Raw genomic sequence first — 18,091 nt, forward strand, 5'->3', positions numbered from 1 at the left:
ACCTCAAATCCTCCATGGACGGGACTCCAAGTTTTGAAGGGAACTTCAACAGTGACCTTGAGCAGGCCACCTAACTGCTTTGCTTCCTGCTCTGGAAGAGGGGATAGTACCAGCTGCCACATTTACCTCCCAGAGGTGTCTAGATGAGATTTTGCTTTGTTGGGATAAACACTCCTACCAGAAAAAGCCAAGGAAATGGGGTGGAAATGGGAGGGAGGGATGGGGAAGACTGAATTGAACTCAGCAGCTGAAGAACATGTACTTAGCCATGTAAGTGCTAAAAATGGGGCATACCACTGAGTAACAGAAAGGAAAAAATGCAAAAGTCTACTTTTAAAATGCCAGGAGCATGTAATTGTATGGGGAACAGCAATGGATACTTACCAGACGAGGGCTGGGATGGCCCAGTATCTCTGCAGGGCAGCTTGGTGGCCCCTTTTTGCATCAGCAGATGCCAGGCTATCATCACTTTGGTGGTTGTTAACACAGAGAACATGGGGAGAGGTACAGCATTTATGAAGCAGAGACAGACGTCCTCATCTCCACTCGGAGACCTTGCCCAGAAATGGGGTTGGGGATAGCACACGATTAGCTGAGCCCGCCTCTGGATACAATGAAAACAGGGACTTTCTATTTTTACCAGCAACCTTACTCGAATCTTCTAAAAACCAAATGGGATTTTTGAAAGAGAAACATCACTCAGCAGCTTTTCTTCAAATGCAGAAGTCTTCCTCTAGTCATCAGAAAGAACCATAGGAAAATAAAAAACATAACTTTAGGAGTATACATATAAATGCCTAATCTTTCTCATATAATTCTGGCGTACAGCTAGGAAAAACCTCCTCCAATCTCCTTTAAGCAGCCGTTAGAGCGTGCAGCCTGCGGCTCCAGCAGGTGTAGGGCAATCCCTAAACCTGGAAGATGTGTCTCTTGCACCTCCCTCCTCTGGGACTCTTTTGGGGTGGGGGGACAGAAAAGTGTGATCAATTTGTCAGACTTTCAGATTCTGGAGAAGTTTTGCTAAGGGTCTGGCACTGCAAACAGGACCTCTAACACCTGCCAAATGTGAGGCTTGCTTTCCAAGAGATCCTCAGTAGGCATCAGGGGCTCCCAGCCTTTTCTGTACAACTGACACCTTTTTATTCCTGAGGAAATGAACGTTCTCCCTCGCATATTATCCTGGGAGACTTTGGCATGAGGACACGGTGCGCACAGTGACACTAATGAATTCATCTGTGTGGCATCAGACAACGAAACGGCTTGGAAGCACAACTACCGCTGCACACGTACAAAGTGACACGTGAGCACCAAGAGGGCACAGCAGTGCTCAATCCTCCAGCGACCTGGGGATCTGTGTTAAGATCCCGCCACAGAGGACGTCAGCTGCTCTCTTCCACTTGGAAATAACTAATATCATTTAAGACAACTGTTAACTATCAGCATCATCAACACCAGTGATAATCCCTCCATTGCTCTTACCAAAATAACCACTGTGTGGCCTCTGCTTCCAAAGCAGAGATGGGTTTTAAGACTGTGTTTAATTCATAGTTATAGTTCTATAGAACTATAGTTATAGTTCTTCCAGTTATAGTTCTCCCTTGTGCTTTTATCAGGCACAGTGGCACCCACACACACGCAGGCAGCGACGGGAGTCACCCTAAGGACTCTCGTAGGGGATACTGGAACCCTGAGCGGTGGCCCCATGAATACTCAGCCTCTGAATTCTCTGATGCCCACGCCTCTTCAGGAGCAGCTCTAAAAGAGACTTAGGGTCCAACACTTCTAATCTCAAGTTCATCAGTTAAAGAAATTGCTACGGCCAAACTTAAAACTCTCAGCCTCCATTTCCTCATCTATAAAACGGGGACAATAACGGAACAAACTGCAGAGAGTAGGGGTCAGCAAACTTTCTCCGTAAAGGGCACAGAGTAAATATCTTCAACTTTGGGAGTCTCAGGGTCTCTGTGTCAATCACGCCACTCAGCTGCTGCCATGCAGAAGCAACCCCAGACAACGTGTAAACAAACGGGCATGGCTGGATTCCAAGAAAACACCGAAATCTGAATTTCATATCCTTTTCATATGTCACAAAATACTATTCATCTTTTGATTTTTTCCAACCATTTGAAGAAGTGAAACCTACTAGCCCACAGGCCACACAAAAATAGGTGGGGGCTGAGTTTGGCCCACAACCCCCAGAGAGACCATGATGAGGATGACATGAGTTAATGACTGCAGGCACTCAGCAGACCGCCTGAGCCCTGAGCACTCAACCCAGGGCAGTTATGTCTACTCCAAAGTGTGAGGAAGAACTTCATGGTACCCATATTGAGAGGGGGACTGTCATCTCTCAGGAAGGAGTGGGCATAGAATAAGCATGAAATAGGTGCACATACGAAGGGATATTTAGCAATCCTGGCATCTAAAGAACAACTTTGCTGCCTGAGCCTAAGGGTGCAGTGACCTGAGAATTTTAGCCAGAGTTAGCGAGAGCACCTGACACTGAAGGCAAGAGGCCCAGGCCCCTGCTTGCTGCTAATGTTGTGTAACTAACTGGTCCCTCAGGAGTCATGCTGGTAGGTGCAAATCAACATGTAATAATAATTATAACAGCCAAATCCAATTACTTATATAACTTGTTACTGAGATTTTATACTACAAAATTGCATACGAAAAATCAGGCATTATAAAGGATCTCCAACCAAAGAGAAACCTATGAAAAAAGCTTTCCTACCCATCTGGCTTGCTTCTGAATCACCTCCAGTGCTCATATCCCAGGCATGGAGCCTCTTGGCCCATCAAGGCTATCATTCCACATTCATGCTGCAACACACGTGCAGTTGTGAATCACAGGGGCATTCCCAAAGGAAGAAAGAAGCCCCTGAGGTCATGCCCCAGTGATGTAAGGGCTTCCGCCAGGAGAGGCTCCTGTGCCTTCTGCTTTCTCCACTAGCCCATCACAGTCCCCTCCCTCCCTGAAGCCCAAGGACCCACCACTGTACCAAATCAAAGTGATGTCAACGTCGCCACCTACCACACCGTAAGGATAAAGTTAAACATGAGAAATCCGTGGCTTGTCAAATGTGCACATCATTTAGAATTGCACACTATGAAATGACAGTATTTTGTCATTACTGTTGATACCATTATACCTTTCTATATTGGGAAATAAAGAAAGCACAACATGGAAACCATTCATTGGCCCAAACTGTATCAACTTTCTGAGAAAAGGATCAAATATGGTAATTTTTTTTTTTTTTTTTTTTTTTTTTTACTGGTAAGGGGATCACAACCCTTGGCATGGTGTGGTCTGCACCACGCTCAGCCAGTGAGTGCACAGGCCATCCCTATATGGGATCCGAACCCGCAGCCTACGCACTACCAGCGCCACACTCTCCTGAGTGAGCCATGGGGCCGGCCCAAATATGGGAATTTTTTTTTTTTTTTTTTTTTTTTTTTGTCTTTTTGGTGACCGGCACTCAGCCAGTGAGTGCACCGGCCATTCCTATATAGGATCCAAACCCGCGGCAGGAGTGTCTCCGTGCTCCCAGCGCAGCACTCTCCCAAGTGCGCCACGGGCTCGGCCCCAAATATGGGAATTTTTGAAGAAACAGTTCAACCTGGGAGAAAAAGATACCTGGCCAAACCTAATGAGCTCATTTGAATAAGAGGAACCGGCTTCCAAAGCTGGAAGGTTCTGAGTCACTCGATGACTTAAACAAAAATCACAGCTGCTCTTTCTGGAAAGAAGCATAGGGAAGAAAAAAAACTGGAAGGAGCAAAAACAATCAAAACTAAACCACAGTAGTTGGACACTTGGTATTTTTGGATGTATGTAATTAACGGGTTGTGTTTCGTTGTTTTGCTTTGTTTTTAAAGAATTTGGCAGTTGAACTATCAGTTCCCTAAAAAGACCACTTCAATTCTAGTCGACAAGCATTTATTATGCACCAATTCCACACACAGCCTGTGTTAAGCCAGGGACCAGGTGAAGAAATCTTCCAAACTCAATACTGGGGATATGATTAGACAAGTATGTGTGTATGAATGAGGACAACCGGACTGGCCGCCCCAATAACCCTACAGACAGGATTACTGTCACTACAGGTATTTGGAAAAGTAAAACAGCAAAGCTTTACCGTGGTCAAGTTCAGCAAAAAAGAACAACATACCCAAAGGGGCAGGGGGTGGAAACGAGCCAGAAGGCAAAGGCACGGAGGTCAGCTGTAGAGAACACATGAACACTGAGGGCTACAAGAGGTCTGAGAGGGGTGCTCAGTGTAGCGGGCCAGACAGTTTCCCCAAAAACTCAAGTCCCCCTGGAACCTCAGAATGTGACCCTATTTGGAAATAAGGTTTTTGGAGATGTAATTTAGTTAAAATGAGGTCATACTAGGTTAGGGTGGGAACTAAGTTCAATGACTGATGTCTTCTTCTCTCTCTCTCTCTCTCTCTCTCTCTCCTTCTCCCCCCCCCCCCACTACTGACGAAATCATTCATCAGCAAGGGAGCTATTTGGTAGACTAGCCCTAAGGATGCTGGAAAGCTAAGGAATGCGACATAAGCATTAAGTACCATGAAAATCACCGCCAAAGTCAGGAATTCCATAGCAGCTCAGGCTTCCAGGGAGAGCCATCGTAACTTTGGGGAGGGAGCACCACAGACAGCAGGCAGCAAATTGACTCAATGTTGCTACATGCCTGAGTCAGACCCGTGAATTATGCAGAGGCTGGGGGTCCTCCCCACTCTGGTTTCCATGCAGAAGCCATTTCCCAGCACCCCATCACTTCACTGTGCTTGTCAGGAGCACAGTGTCTGGGAAATAGGGCAAGGATAAGATCTTAACCACCCTGCTGTGCTAACCAGGCCTCAGGCAGGCACCAGACAGGATCGAGCAGAGAGCCTACTTTGAAGAGAAGGGCTTTCTTTCATCTAGGTCTCTACGTAATTCATAGTATGTGCTTAATGCATAATGTATTTTGATTCCTTTCCTTCTTTCTTCTCTTTCTTTGCTGATTTTTGCATAAAGCTTTCTCTCCTTTTTTTCACTTATTACCACGTGATACATGATCATATTCTCACTATAACAGGTCTGAGTAACATATAACTATGTATAATAAAATATGAAAGCCTTATGTCCCTCTGTCCCACTGTCTTCCCCAAAGGTAACCACAGTTGACTATACATTCTTTCTAGTCCTTCCTCTATGCACTTATATATTCATACAAAAATAATATTTTTATTCTCATATAAATGAATCATTCTATATGTGGTATTTTTATCTGCTTTTTTTTTTATCTCAACAATCTATCTGGTAATTCTTTCCATGTCAGTAATGTCTGCCTCATTCTTTTAAATGACTGTATGTATTCCACACAATTTATTTGGCCTCGCCAAAAATGCTGGACTTTTCATTGCTTCCAATTGTCAGTGTTATAAGCAATGCTGCAACAGACAACCTTACATAATATATACCTGTGTATGAACAAATTTTGCTTTAAATAGATGCATAGAGATTGACTTTCTAGATCAAGAGACATAAGCATTTGTACTCTTGAAAGGTACAGCCAAATTTCCCTCCAAAATGACTTTACCAGTTTATGCACTCCTACCAGAAGTGTTATTCTCATCCTCATCAACTGGGTATTATCAATATTTACAATTTTCTCAGTGAAATAAACAAAAATATCTTATTTTCATTTGCACTTCTGTTGTTACTAATGATGTTGAGCATGTGTTTATGAGTTTACTGGCCATTGATTTTAACTCCTTCCATGTGTCTTTTGCACCTTTTTCTATCGAATTGTTTGTCTGGTGGTTTGCACATCATGCATTACATATTCTTCGTAGTACTACCTGCTATACATTTGGCAAATGTCTTTCCATTTTTGCTTGTGTTATAATTTGTTTATAATTTCTTTTGTAGTCATTCATTCAACAAACACTTACTGAGAATGTACTGTGCAGTGGAAAAAAACAAATCATCTAGTTCAAAAGTTTAAGTTTTGCACAAATTTTTCAGCATTGTGCTTTGTTGCATTTTCCTACCCATGATTATGAGTATAAAAATACACTCTTACATTTTTACCTAAAACTTCTACAGATTGTTAACATATTGGATATTTTAATACATCCAGAATTAATTCCATGTAAGATGTGAAATAGGTCTTTAGCTTTTTTTCCCAAATGGAAAGGCAAGGCAATTATCCAAAAATCATGCATTGAATAATCTATTTTTCTGTCTCTGATGTGAAATACAATCTTTATCATAACCCATATTCCCATAAATAATGAATGTCTTTTCTATTCCTTCTGTTATTTTCCTATTCCTGGGTCTATCTTAATTACCAAATGTGTCTATTATGAGTCTCCCTTAATTACTATAGCTTATATGCCTTGACTTGCTGTCTAACAGAACAAGGCCTCTATCATCATTCTTTTTACATATTTATTGACTAGGGCTGAGCCTCTGAGTCATAGTTAAGTGCCACAAAGAATTTCACTGAGATTTCAATTTGAAAATTATTGAATGTGTATATCAATTTGTGAAGAATTGACTTTATTAACAATATTAATCAGAAACATGAAAAGTCTACATTTATTGAGCTCTTTATCTACTTTACAGTAAATCCACAGTAGAATTTCAGATTTCATAGTTTATTTCATATAAATCTTGCGTATTTCTTAACATTTATTTGTAAGAAATTTACGTTTTTACTTGTTACTGCTATTGTAAATAACAGTACTTCTGTCCCACCACATTTGATAGAGTTACTACTTGAATATAAGAAAACTATTGGTTCAGGATATTGATGTCGTATCCAAGGAGAAACGCCATTATTAGTTGTGAGTAGGGAGTGGGGAGGAAAGGCAGGTGGCAAGCTTGGAGAGATCCAGAGAGGAAAAACCAAGTGTAAGATGCCTTCTGGATCTCTGAGAAGGAATCCAGCAGCCCTCCACACCTTAGGCTTGGCTGACCGACTGAGGTATAGGGGCAAGACTCAAGAAATCGCAGAGTGGTTGAGGGAACATGTTCCGTTTGGAACCCTGGAGGACACTGGGGAAATGGCTGCATGGTGCATTCACGCTGAGGAAGACTTGGACGGTGTCCATAAGCTTCCCACGGCTGAGCGGTTTCTGCCTGTCCCACTGGTGAATACAGAAGTGCTAAGAGCCAGGGAGTGAAAGAGACCTGGAGTGGGGACCATAGGAGGACAGGAGCCAGAGACTCCCATGCTGAGGCCACAACCCTCAAAGGCCAGATGGGACCAGTTACACCTAGACAGGATGCAGTGGGGAAGGAGGCTGACAACCAAAGGCCAAATCACAGGGACATGCCAGGGAGGACTCAGAGGACTGCACACAAGAGCGGTCACCGTCACGATGGTGTGTACGCTTCTCCTGCCACATGAGGCCATTCCGAGATGGGGAGAAAGGGGTAGAGCTCTTGATATGGGAAAATACCCCAATATAGAGTAGGTACTCTCAAGTGATTACTTTTAAATTATAAACTGACTAATTTTATGAAAGAAATCAAATTCTATACTAGCAGATCCTGAGTTACCCTGAAGCGACAAAATTAAACTTTTTGCCCTCTGAAGAAATTGGGGATCACAAGCAAGTTGAATTCAGTCATTTGGGGAAATAATGTTGCATTTTGGCATGTCTGAGTCCTAGCGACAACTTTTAAAAATCTTTTCATGCTAATCTAATTTGTGCAGCGACACAGATGCTGTAGAACACATAACATCTGTCTTCTTGATGTGTGCCACCACGTGTACACACACCAGGCCACCTACCACAGTTCTGGGTCAAGGCTAAAAGCTCTGAGTGAGCAGAGTCACTGTGATGCTGCGTACAACATTCCTACTTGAAAAGAAAGAACTCTGAAACCAAGCATTTAAAACATGCCACTTCAGTTAACACCTTGTTTGCAGGCAACCTGTTATCCAAGTGCTCTTGAAAAACAAAACAAAACAAAAAACAATCCACAGCTCAGTGCACATTTGTACCTATGGGCCTGCAATGGCAGAGGGAAAAAAGAAAAATATTCCCTCAACACTGCCCGGTTATTCAGCCCACCTGCATTTCTGTCTGCTAGACAAGGAATGATTACAAGTTTGATTTTAAAGTTCCAGTTTCAGGTAGGATGGACTAATTGCACCCCACCCCGTCTCTATCTCAGAATGTAGCTATCAAATCTGAACAGAATACATGCAGCAGTTGTTAAAGGACTCTGAAAACTAAATAGTAGCAGGCAGATGGGAAAAGAAGATGAAAATCCAAAGGACCACTGGACCCATGGTGAGTTCACCAGGTTTTTGCCTCCACTATCCCCTGGCCAAAACTTGAGAGACAACTGGAAGTGGGCGTCAGCTCAGGCAGAGGAAATGCCAGGAAAAGCTCCTCGTTAAGGCTTAAAGAGGAGGAAAGGGGTTCTGCAGCAACAGCAGCAACAGAAAAAGGCCAGAGGTTTCTTTTCTGGAAGGTTTTAAAGCTAATTTCCTTAATAGTTATAAAACTACTCAAGTTATGTATTTCATATTGGGTGAGTTTTGGTAATTTGCAGTTTTCAAGGAACTGGTTCATTTCATCTAAGCTGTCAAATTTATGCGCCCAGACTTGTTCTGCAGGGTCTGTAGTGATATCCCCTCTTTCATTCCTGATATTGGTGTCTTCTTTTTTTTCTTCTTCCCCCAGTCTTATTAGAGGTTCATCAATTTTCTCAATCTTTTCAAAGACCGGCTTCTAGTCTCATTGGTTTTCTGTATTGTGTATTCGTAAACACAGCAACTTGGATGAATCTCAGAGTTACCAGGCTGAATCTAAAAAGCCAGTCTCAAGGATTACATGCCATATAATTCCACTCAGATGACATTCTCAAAAGACAAAACTACACTGACCTAGAACAGATCAGTGGTTGCTAGGGGTTGTGGGGAAAGAGTAACTACATGAGAGAGGTTTTTAGGGTGATGAAACTGTTTTGTATCCTGACTATGGTGGTGGTCACAAAAATCTATTATGTTTTAAAGTTCACAGAACTCTACACCAAAATAAAGTCAATTTTACTATATGTTAATTTAAAAAACAAAATTTAGTGTCTCTCCTAAGTTTAGGAGAGAAAGATTTTGATTTAAGAAGCATCACAATTAAAAAATATACGCCAAATTAAGTAACTGTCTAATTAATTAGTTTTTCAATTAAATAAGTGTTTCTCTTCTTTCACAAATTTGAAGTCACTTATAAAATAAAAATCATAAAAGTAAGTTTAATTACATCTATTTTATTTTTTTTTCTTTTTGATGAGAATAGAGCATTTTATTTTGACTCGCGAGAATTTCAACCACCAAACAATTTGGTAAACGATAACTACACCCATTTTCAACAAGGTTTTGGGGAAACATGTAACATTTGTTAGAGTAAATTGCTACAAGCTCCTGGGATGAATATATATCATTAAGAAAATTAAAAGTGTGTATACCTTTTGATCCAATGATTGCATTTCTAGGAATTTCTAGTAGAGATGTATTCTCACAAGATGCAAGAATATATATAAGCATGTTTACTGCAGTATAATTTACAATATCAAAAACTAAAAACAACCTTGATCTCCACTGATAAATAAATTATATACCTGCATACAGTTAACTATCAGAAACCATTTTTAAAATAAAGCCAATCATCAATTACTAATATTGAAAAATCTTTAAAATTAATTAAGTAAAAACAGCAAGGTGAAGAACAATATACAGAGATCGATCTCACTGCTGTTCATAAAAGGTCTTACATATGCTGGGGGGTCATTTATACACGTAAAAGCTCCTGGAAGGATGTGCAAAATAGTGTTAACCTCTTTGGAGTGAGCTTGGACATATAAGAAGAAAGGAAATGGTTGTGGTGCTCATTTTAAACCTCTCTGAACTGCTTGAAAAACCACAAGCAGGATATTTTTAAAGCTATAAAGAAAGAATAATGTCTTTGTACAGGATTTGTTCATAAAGATGGCTAATCTTCAGCCAATCCTAGGAAACGCCATTCCTGGGAACACCCACAGTCAGAGGCTCTTAATAGGGTCAGAGTGAGGAACCTGCATGTCCATCACCCTCTGAGAGCGGGAAACAGTTCCTCTGAGGAAACATGGAGTCATTTTCTACCAAGAGACAGCAGAAGTGTAAGAGGCTCCCATAATCCCAGCACGGGGCGGCCTGGGGCTCTCAACCTCGTCCTTTGACAAATTCATGGATGAGTCCCAGGGGCTTGACTCGGTTCTTCTGGGTTAACAATACATAAGCCCTAGTTTTAAATTTTTTCTACTTTACAGTAAAGTTAATATTTCCAGGACATATGTATAAGAACACAGAAATTCTTGATATTGAAAGACATCATCATCAACAATAAAACTAGGTTAGTGTCTTGAGAAAATTACTTAATTTTTTGTTCACTAATGTCCTTAGCAATACAACAGGGAACCAGGTGACGGGTAAGACCCGTGCCAGTTCCTAGAAGCAGAGTCACTCTGTCTGGTGTGGAAATTGTATTTTACGCAATTCTTTCTTCCAGATTCACATTCTATTTGTCATTAGACGGTAACTGACCAGTTGTCAAATGCCCATCATTCAACCATTTTTATAAAACATTATACATTTTCAGCTGATTGTTCAAATTTGCTTTATCATAGATACAAAGATTGTAAGTAGTAAATTCCTCACGTTTTAAATTTCTCAGAAATTAAAATTTTTTTCTATTAAGTGTTAAAATACTTTTAAATATAAATGTATATTTCAAAAATTTATAGCGTAAGGAAAAAAGGAAAACATTGCATGACATTTATAAACCCAAGTCAAAGACTATTCAATATAAATACAGTTACTGGAAAATAGTCTAAATATCTTTAAATATATAAACAAAAATGTCAACATTTGGCCATTAAGGAACAAAAGCTAGGCAGCAGCTATTTTTTCTCAGGCATGTCCATTCATGCGCATTATCTTGCATATCACACGATTTGGAGCTTCCTGGAACTTCTATCCTATTGTTACTTGGATGTTTGCCCAGACTCTATTCCAGCCTCGCCCCAGCTCCACTCCAGCCTCGCCCCGGCTCCACTCCAGCCTCACCCCAACAGCCTGTCCTCCTTGGGCTTCCACACTCACTGCTGTTCCCGATTTCATCTCAACACATCTTTCCTGCACTAGCCATGATGGGAGAGGGAGGCGGAGGAAAGAAAAGGGACAGAGGGAGGGAGGGAAAAAAGAGAAAGTCAAGGAACAGATGTGTTGATTGCCAGTTTGTAATCCATGTCCAGTTTCTTTTCCCCCCTAAAAATTCTGCCCAGGACAATTTCTTCATATTTGAGAAAGGAAAGAATATCTTGAATGATGACAAGTGACACAATGTGTGCTAACCTGACCATTGATGAGAAACTGATTCATCGCCTACTTTTCAGAGCCCTGGGAAAGTTGACATGGAGGAATAAATGGGTTGAGGGGGAGGCAGTGAATTTCTGAGGTGCATTTCCAAAGACCTCCTCCAAACCATAGTAAAAGCTAGTTGGCTACAGCCTGGCATGAGGGACCCAGACAAAACCTCTTGTCACCAAGGACTGTCAGTCAACACCCTCCTCACAATGCCCCAGGTGGACGGCCAGGTATTCTAGGGAGACATTGTGATCCAAGCTGACTTCTCCAAGAGCTCATTAGTTTAAAAATTCAGAACATCAGAGCTTTCAGACAATTACTTCCCCCCCAAAATCTTTACTTTATTCTTGGGAGCTTGAGGGATGGAAAAGAATAATACGATCTTAAGTAAAGTTATCAGTAAGATTTTGGTTTCCAAACACACCTGCTTCTCCCATCCCCCTCAAGACTATAAATGCCCCCCCCCACATACCCCAAACCATTTACTAGTAACACTCACAGTCAAAAGGAGCCAGGTACTTGGTGGTTATATTTAAGGGACATTTAGCCTTCCAATTCCATAGCCCCCATTCAAATATGAAATATGAGGGTAAAATGGTGGGGAGGGAAAGAGGCACAGGAGACAACAGGAAAAGTGACTGCAGGGCGCACCAAGAGCGGAGAAAAGCAGGGAGCAAACCCACAGCTCCCACTCACCCATGCGTCTCCAACTCCACCCATCCTTCCCCGGCAGGAGAAACTTTGTCAGGAAACAGAATCTGTCTTTAGATATTTCATAGCAAAAGTAAAGCCACCGATTGACACTTACATTTCATTTGCTTGATGACAGCCTTGTTAGGTTCAAGCCAGTGCTGGGGAGAAAAAAAAAGAAACCAGAGATTGTGGGTCAAATTGCTGGACCATACAATGCATACTTAATAACCTAAGGAATTCCAAAGTACAGCCTCAGTTCCCATAGGTATTCCTCAGCGTTCCACCCTCTGAAGACCAACTAAACAAGTCAGCAATGAAAATAACCCAGACAAGGGCATAAACTCAGAGTGGTAACACTTGCTGAGTAATATTTGAGTCATACAGTTGCTAGAAGAGGACAAGGAGAGAATATGCACGTAAAGGGGATGTTCTACTAGCTCTGGCTACCCCCGGGCTGAGTCTTTGAGCTCCACTACTCTGGGAAAACCACAGATGGCTACAGACAACAGATGGCATTTGACACCCATGACCTCAAAGAGTCACAGTCCAAGGCAGCATCAGCATCCACTTTGCCTCCCAGCCGGCCCAGTAGCATGAGCTTCATCACACCCAGGGGCAAGTCTTCCTTGTGTAAGGAGGAACAAGTGATTTTAAATATCAGGAAGAAAAATCAGCCCCATCACAAAACAAAGAAGCCAAAGACCCGGAGAGCTCAGAATCACTGACAGGCATCTGAAGCAGACACCATGCTGGTCACAGTGGCCAGTTCTCTCCGCAACGTGTACAAAGGTCACTTCAACGTGCTGAGAGTCAGGCAGCTTTTGAGCTCACTAACCATGATGCCCCTGACACTGCTCAGAGAATGTCAGGAAGAGTCCTTTTATACACCTGCGGTTATAAAGATGGCAAGAGGGGGTGCCACTGGGTATCCCCCAGGAGGCATGGGGCAGCCCGCTTGATGCTGAGCTCTCACACCTCGCTCTACCTCCTCTGGGTTCCAGTAAGCCTCGGGTTCTGTTCTGTCCCTGCTCTTTGATGTCACACATAACCATGACATTCAATGAGACTAGCATCCATTGAGTGCTCATTAAGTGCCGGGTGCCATTCAAGAGTCTCCCTGTGCTATCTTACTCAGTCCTCCCCACCACTCCTCTTAATGAATGACAAATCTGGGACTCAGGATGCTAAACAACTTGCCTGAGGTCACCTAGCTAATAAATGGTGAAGCCAGCCATGCAGTGGGATTCTGGCGTGTGGGCTCTTAACCCCTTGGCTATGTGGCCTCCTGACTGATCGATTTGTTCTGAAATGCATTATTCTCCTCAATGAACACTCCCTATTTTCTCAGGGACTGAAAAATTGAGATCAGTAGTTTCCAATCTAAGGTGTCAGATCTCTGCAGTCTTCAAAAACAATAATGGGAGTCTTTTAACTGTTTCAAGATTATGGAAAGTCTAACAAAAAACCACACATTTACCCCCAACCCGGTTGCCCAGACAAGCTAAAACAGCAAGTTTCTTTGCTTCTGTCCAAAACTGTATCAATTCATTTTGGGAACCCTCATTACCTCCTAATCAGAAGTCATATTGAACAGTGGAAAACTAATTGATTATACCACTTACTAGCTATGTAACCTTGTGCAGGATGTTTAAACTCTGTGTCTCAGTTTCTATGACTATAAGATGGGAAGAGTAATACTATCCATCTCATTGGGCTATTGTGAAGATTTAAAAGTTAGTAAAAAGTTAACAAGTTTAAGACACTTACCCAGTGCCTGGTACATGAAAAAACAATAATGGCTTGTTTGCTGATGCTTTTGTTGTTACTTAATAAGCACAGCTTAATTGTGGATACATCTTTCAATGTACAGGCTTCATAGAGGAGAATAATAAAAGGGGATCCTGGTGATTAAATTACTTTTCTAGAAATAAGTAAACAGGATAATTAGAATTAAATAAAGAAAACAAATAACAGCAGACAAAGATCAATACCTAGCGCTGTGGTAGGAGAATCGCCAGTCATTCTGCCAATAAAGTCTGAAATATAAATGTGTTTTCTGAATTCTCCTCACCTGGCATCCTTTGAAACCCCTCACTCTTCTCTGCCTGACCTCAACCTTTCCAACTTCTCTCTGACTCCAGGGATGACCAGTCAGTTTCGTTTTGTGTGCCTACACCAGGCTGGCAGGAGGGTTCCAAGACTGGGAGGAGGCTCTGAGAGAATGAGAGCTGGGATGGATTGGCTATGCCTGCCGTGCCACTGTAGATTGGCTATGCCTACATGGAGTGGCAGGGAACACTTGAGGCCTCCAAGGTATTTGCCATCTGTGTTCTAAATAAATTGTTTACTCTAAATGACCTGGCCTCCTTGTTGTCCTAAGAAATACACCTTCAGTTCTGATCAGTTCTTACCATCCTTCTCCCTTGGACTAGTCACAGCCTGCCCTTGTCTTTCAGGCCGTGTTTCTCAGTTACCTGCTGCTGCAGTGGGATCACTACACACTTCACCAGGACAGCTATTCTTCCCCAGTAGGACAGTCAAGGGGCATAAGAAAAATAAGCCAGCAATAATCATGTTTCGAGGAATTAAAGAAAATCATTTCTCCAGAGAGGACTGATGGAGTTTGGATGTGTCATCCCTTCCAAAACTCATGTGGAAATTTGATCTCCAATGTGGCAGTGTTGGAAACTGATTGAGTCATGGGGGCGGATCCCTCATGAATGGATTAATGTTCTCCCTGGGGGAGGGGGATCAATGAGTGAGTTCTCGCTCCATTAGTTCCCGCAAGAGCTCGTTACTTTAAAAAACCATGGCACCTTCTCTCTCTCTTGCTTCCTCTCACCATGTGATCTGCTTGTACCCGCCGGCTGCCTGCCACTTTCCACCATGAGTAGAAGCAGTCTGAGGCCCACCCCAGATGCGGCTGTCCCAGAATCGTAAGCCAAATAAACCTCTTTCCTTTATAAATTACCCAGTCTCCGGTATTTCTGTTATAGCAGCACAAAACGGACTAAAACAAGGACCAAGCTCAGTTTGTTAGTATATATTAAAAGAAACACAAAAATAACCTGAATGGCCCATGGCCCAGCAGTTCCTTTAATCTCCAATTCACCCTTGTAAACAAAGAGCCATGGAACAAGGACTTTAACTGCAATATTATATAAAACTACAAAATATTAGAAATAGCTTGAATGGCAATCATCAGGAAAATGGGTAAATAAACTGTGGTGTACACATATTCTGGATAATTCTGCAGCAATGTTTCATCTGAGATAGATATTTATGTGCAATATGAACAGATCTCTAAGGCACATTATGATGGAAAAAAGTGAACTGCAAAATTTATAACTATGGCTGCAATTAGTTTCCAAACTGTGCACTGAGGCACCCCAGGGAAATGCAGCCATGCTAGACATCTTCGGACAGACACCATGTGAGCTATGAGCTCAAGGGAGTTCACCATTCCAACATTACATCACGCTATATTCCTCTTGATGTCTTATTTCTTGCAAAGCTGAGCTTCTAGCAGTTGCTGTGATAAAAAGCAAGTAACACACAAAAACAGGTGTGGAATGGGCAGTGGGAATGGCAGTGTCGATGTGATCCCAGGGGCATCCAACATATGCACACCTCCCATTATTAAGTAATTGTGGTTATTTAAGAATGGACTGGAAATACTGGTTTTCTTGCAATTTATGTATATAATGTTTTGAATAGCTACTAAGCTGTTAGGACATAAATACTACATTGTTTGGATCTAACTCTTATTAGATGGAACTGTTAGATAGCCTCTTAGCCTACAGACACCATGAAATAATTCCTAAGATATTAGGACAGCCATAAATCCTTTGGAAACCTTTGAATTACGATATCATGGAATTAATATGTTTTCTTTTTTTCAATAAAAATTACAAAACTTTACTATATATTTGAACAACAGATACAAGTATATAAGCAACTAAATGCATTTTTAAAGATCTGATATGATACACACTAAAATGATACCAGTAGGAGTGGATAATGAGGATGGGAGACAGGAATTTAGGGGTGTTGGTCAAAGGAAACCATGAATTCAATATTTTCTGCAATGCTTCATATGTGATGTTTTAACTTTAACCTTTTTACATGTCCCGGTTGGTACATTACATGAATAATTAAAATCAATTTTAAAAAAAAAAGAAAAAAGAAAAAAGAAAGGATGAAGGTGGATTTCATGTACTTTAGACTCAAGAAGAATTTCATACATGACAGGCAGATACCAAAACCAGGTAAGCATGAGGGTGGACATCATAGTCAGACCCAGGAGATTGCAGGCCTGGATTCAAATTCCAACCAACACTGAGTGACTTTGAGCAAGTTCCTCAGTTTCCTCACTTACATCAACACCATGAAGTTCAAATGGGTTAATTCATGCAGAAGCCCTTAGAACAGAGCTTGGCACATAGCGAAGTCTGGATAAACAGAGAGAGACTCTTCAGCTGGTGCAGTGGCAGCTCTTGTGAGCCCATGTCTGTCATCTTCTTCCTCCCCTACTCCTCACCTCACTTTCCCTTCTGCTCAACTTCATTGGCCAACTTGTAACCCTAATTGGAAGAATGAGGAGATGGAGGGGAGAGAAGAAGGGAATGAAAAGCATGGCAAGGGGCTAATAGCTGGTATTGCTGCCGTACAGAGTTGGCCAGTGAAGTTGAGTCTGCATTACACCAATAACTCCTGCTACTCCTAGATATACAGATGGATTACACTCATGTGAAAAAATAACAACCATGGGGCCGAGCCCGTGGCGCACTTGGTAGAGTGCTGCGCTGGGAGCGCGGCGACGCTCCCGCCGCGGGTTCGGATCCTCTGTAAGACTGACCAGTGCACTCACTGGCTGAGTGCCGGTCACGGAAAAAATAAATAAATAAAAATAAATAAAACGGCAGTAGTAATATTTAAAAAAAAAAAAAAAAAAAAAAAAAATAACAACCATGAAGCGGTATGCCTGGTAAGTAGCTATAAGGCTTAAACATTTATTGTATTGCTATTTTCCTTTCAATCACTACTTGGAATATATGCTTTTTTTTTTTTTTAAGTTTGTTTCCTTACTGGAAACTGATATTCCCTAAGACAGGCAGAAAGGAAAGTCTGGCAACAAAGTATCTGAATTTGTGGCCAGTTGACTGTAGCTGAAACCTTTGTTTTCTCAACTCTCATTCAGAATAAAAATTCCAAAGGCTAAGGAAGCTGAGACCCCATCTCGATTCTACAAAATGAATTAAGGGAGTAAGATGAACTGGAGGACGCATCTCTTAGCATGATTTGAAGGCACCAGGAAGGCGTCTGCAGCAGATACTGTCAAGTCTCAGCATCCTGACTCTTTCTAGGAAGGTTGCCCTAGAGTTATGGGAATCCATTGCAGAGTAGAGAATGAACCTCCCTACCCCACCCCACCTTTCATAGGGTAGCTCTTAAGTAATGGCTGACTGTAAACATCTCTGCTCCCTCGCCCCTTGACCAGGACAACTCTAAGATATGAGCTCCACTGATTCCACAGCTCCCCTATGGAATGAGGTCCAAGTTACCCTCTGCACGACTTTGCCCAACATCACCCACTCCCTTGGCCGCCTTCCCTTGCCTGTCCCAATCCTCCACTCCCCTACAGGTCTTTTCCTGGGGACCCTTCCTAATAAATCACCTACACCAGAATTTTTATCTCAAGGTCTGCTTCCGGGAACCTGAACTAAGACAGCCTCCTTAACTCCACACCAAAACCCACGATGTTTAAAATCCCTCCCTTGGGAGTTTATTCCTTTTGCCTTAAGCTTAAACCCTGGTAACCTGCAAGGCCCCTGTGAGAGGTCCCAATTTAAGAGAGTTTTCAGTATTTGCAGTGTAGCCTGACCACATTTCAAGCCTTTTCTAAGAAAAGATTTATTTTCGTTGAGAGCAGCTTGAAGGAAAAGATGAGCAGGTGGAAGCTGCATGAAGGAAATGCAAAG

At 41.9% G+C, this 18,091-nt stretch overlaps 1 protein-coding gene across 2 annotated transcripts in view; it reads right to left on the reverse strand.

Moving 5' to 3' along the window:
* Positions 1 to 18,091, reverse strand: part of FRMD3 (FERM domain containing 3) — a 247,360-nt gene that overhangs the window by 95,762 nt on the left and 133,507 nt on the right. For both annotated transcript variants that reach the window (XM_063081143.1, XM_063081142.1), the window contains exon 3: positions 12,226 to 12,268. In XM_063081143.1, coding sequence (XP_062937213.1) covers positions 12,226 to 12,268 — 43 coding nt within the window. The remainder of the gene's footprint in view (positions 1 to 12,225; positions 12,269 to 18,091) is intronic.

This window comes from Cynocephalus volans, chromosome 16, assembly GCF_027409185.1.
Source record: "Cynocephalus volans isolate mCynVol1 chromosome 16, mCynVol1.pri, whole genome shotgun sequence".
Classification (NCBI taxonomy): Eukaryota; Metazoa; Chordata; class Mammalia; order Dermoptera; family Cynocephalidae; genus Cynocephalus; species Cynocephalus volans.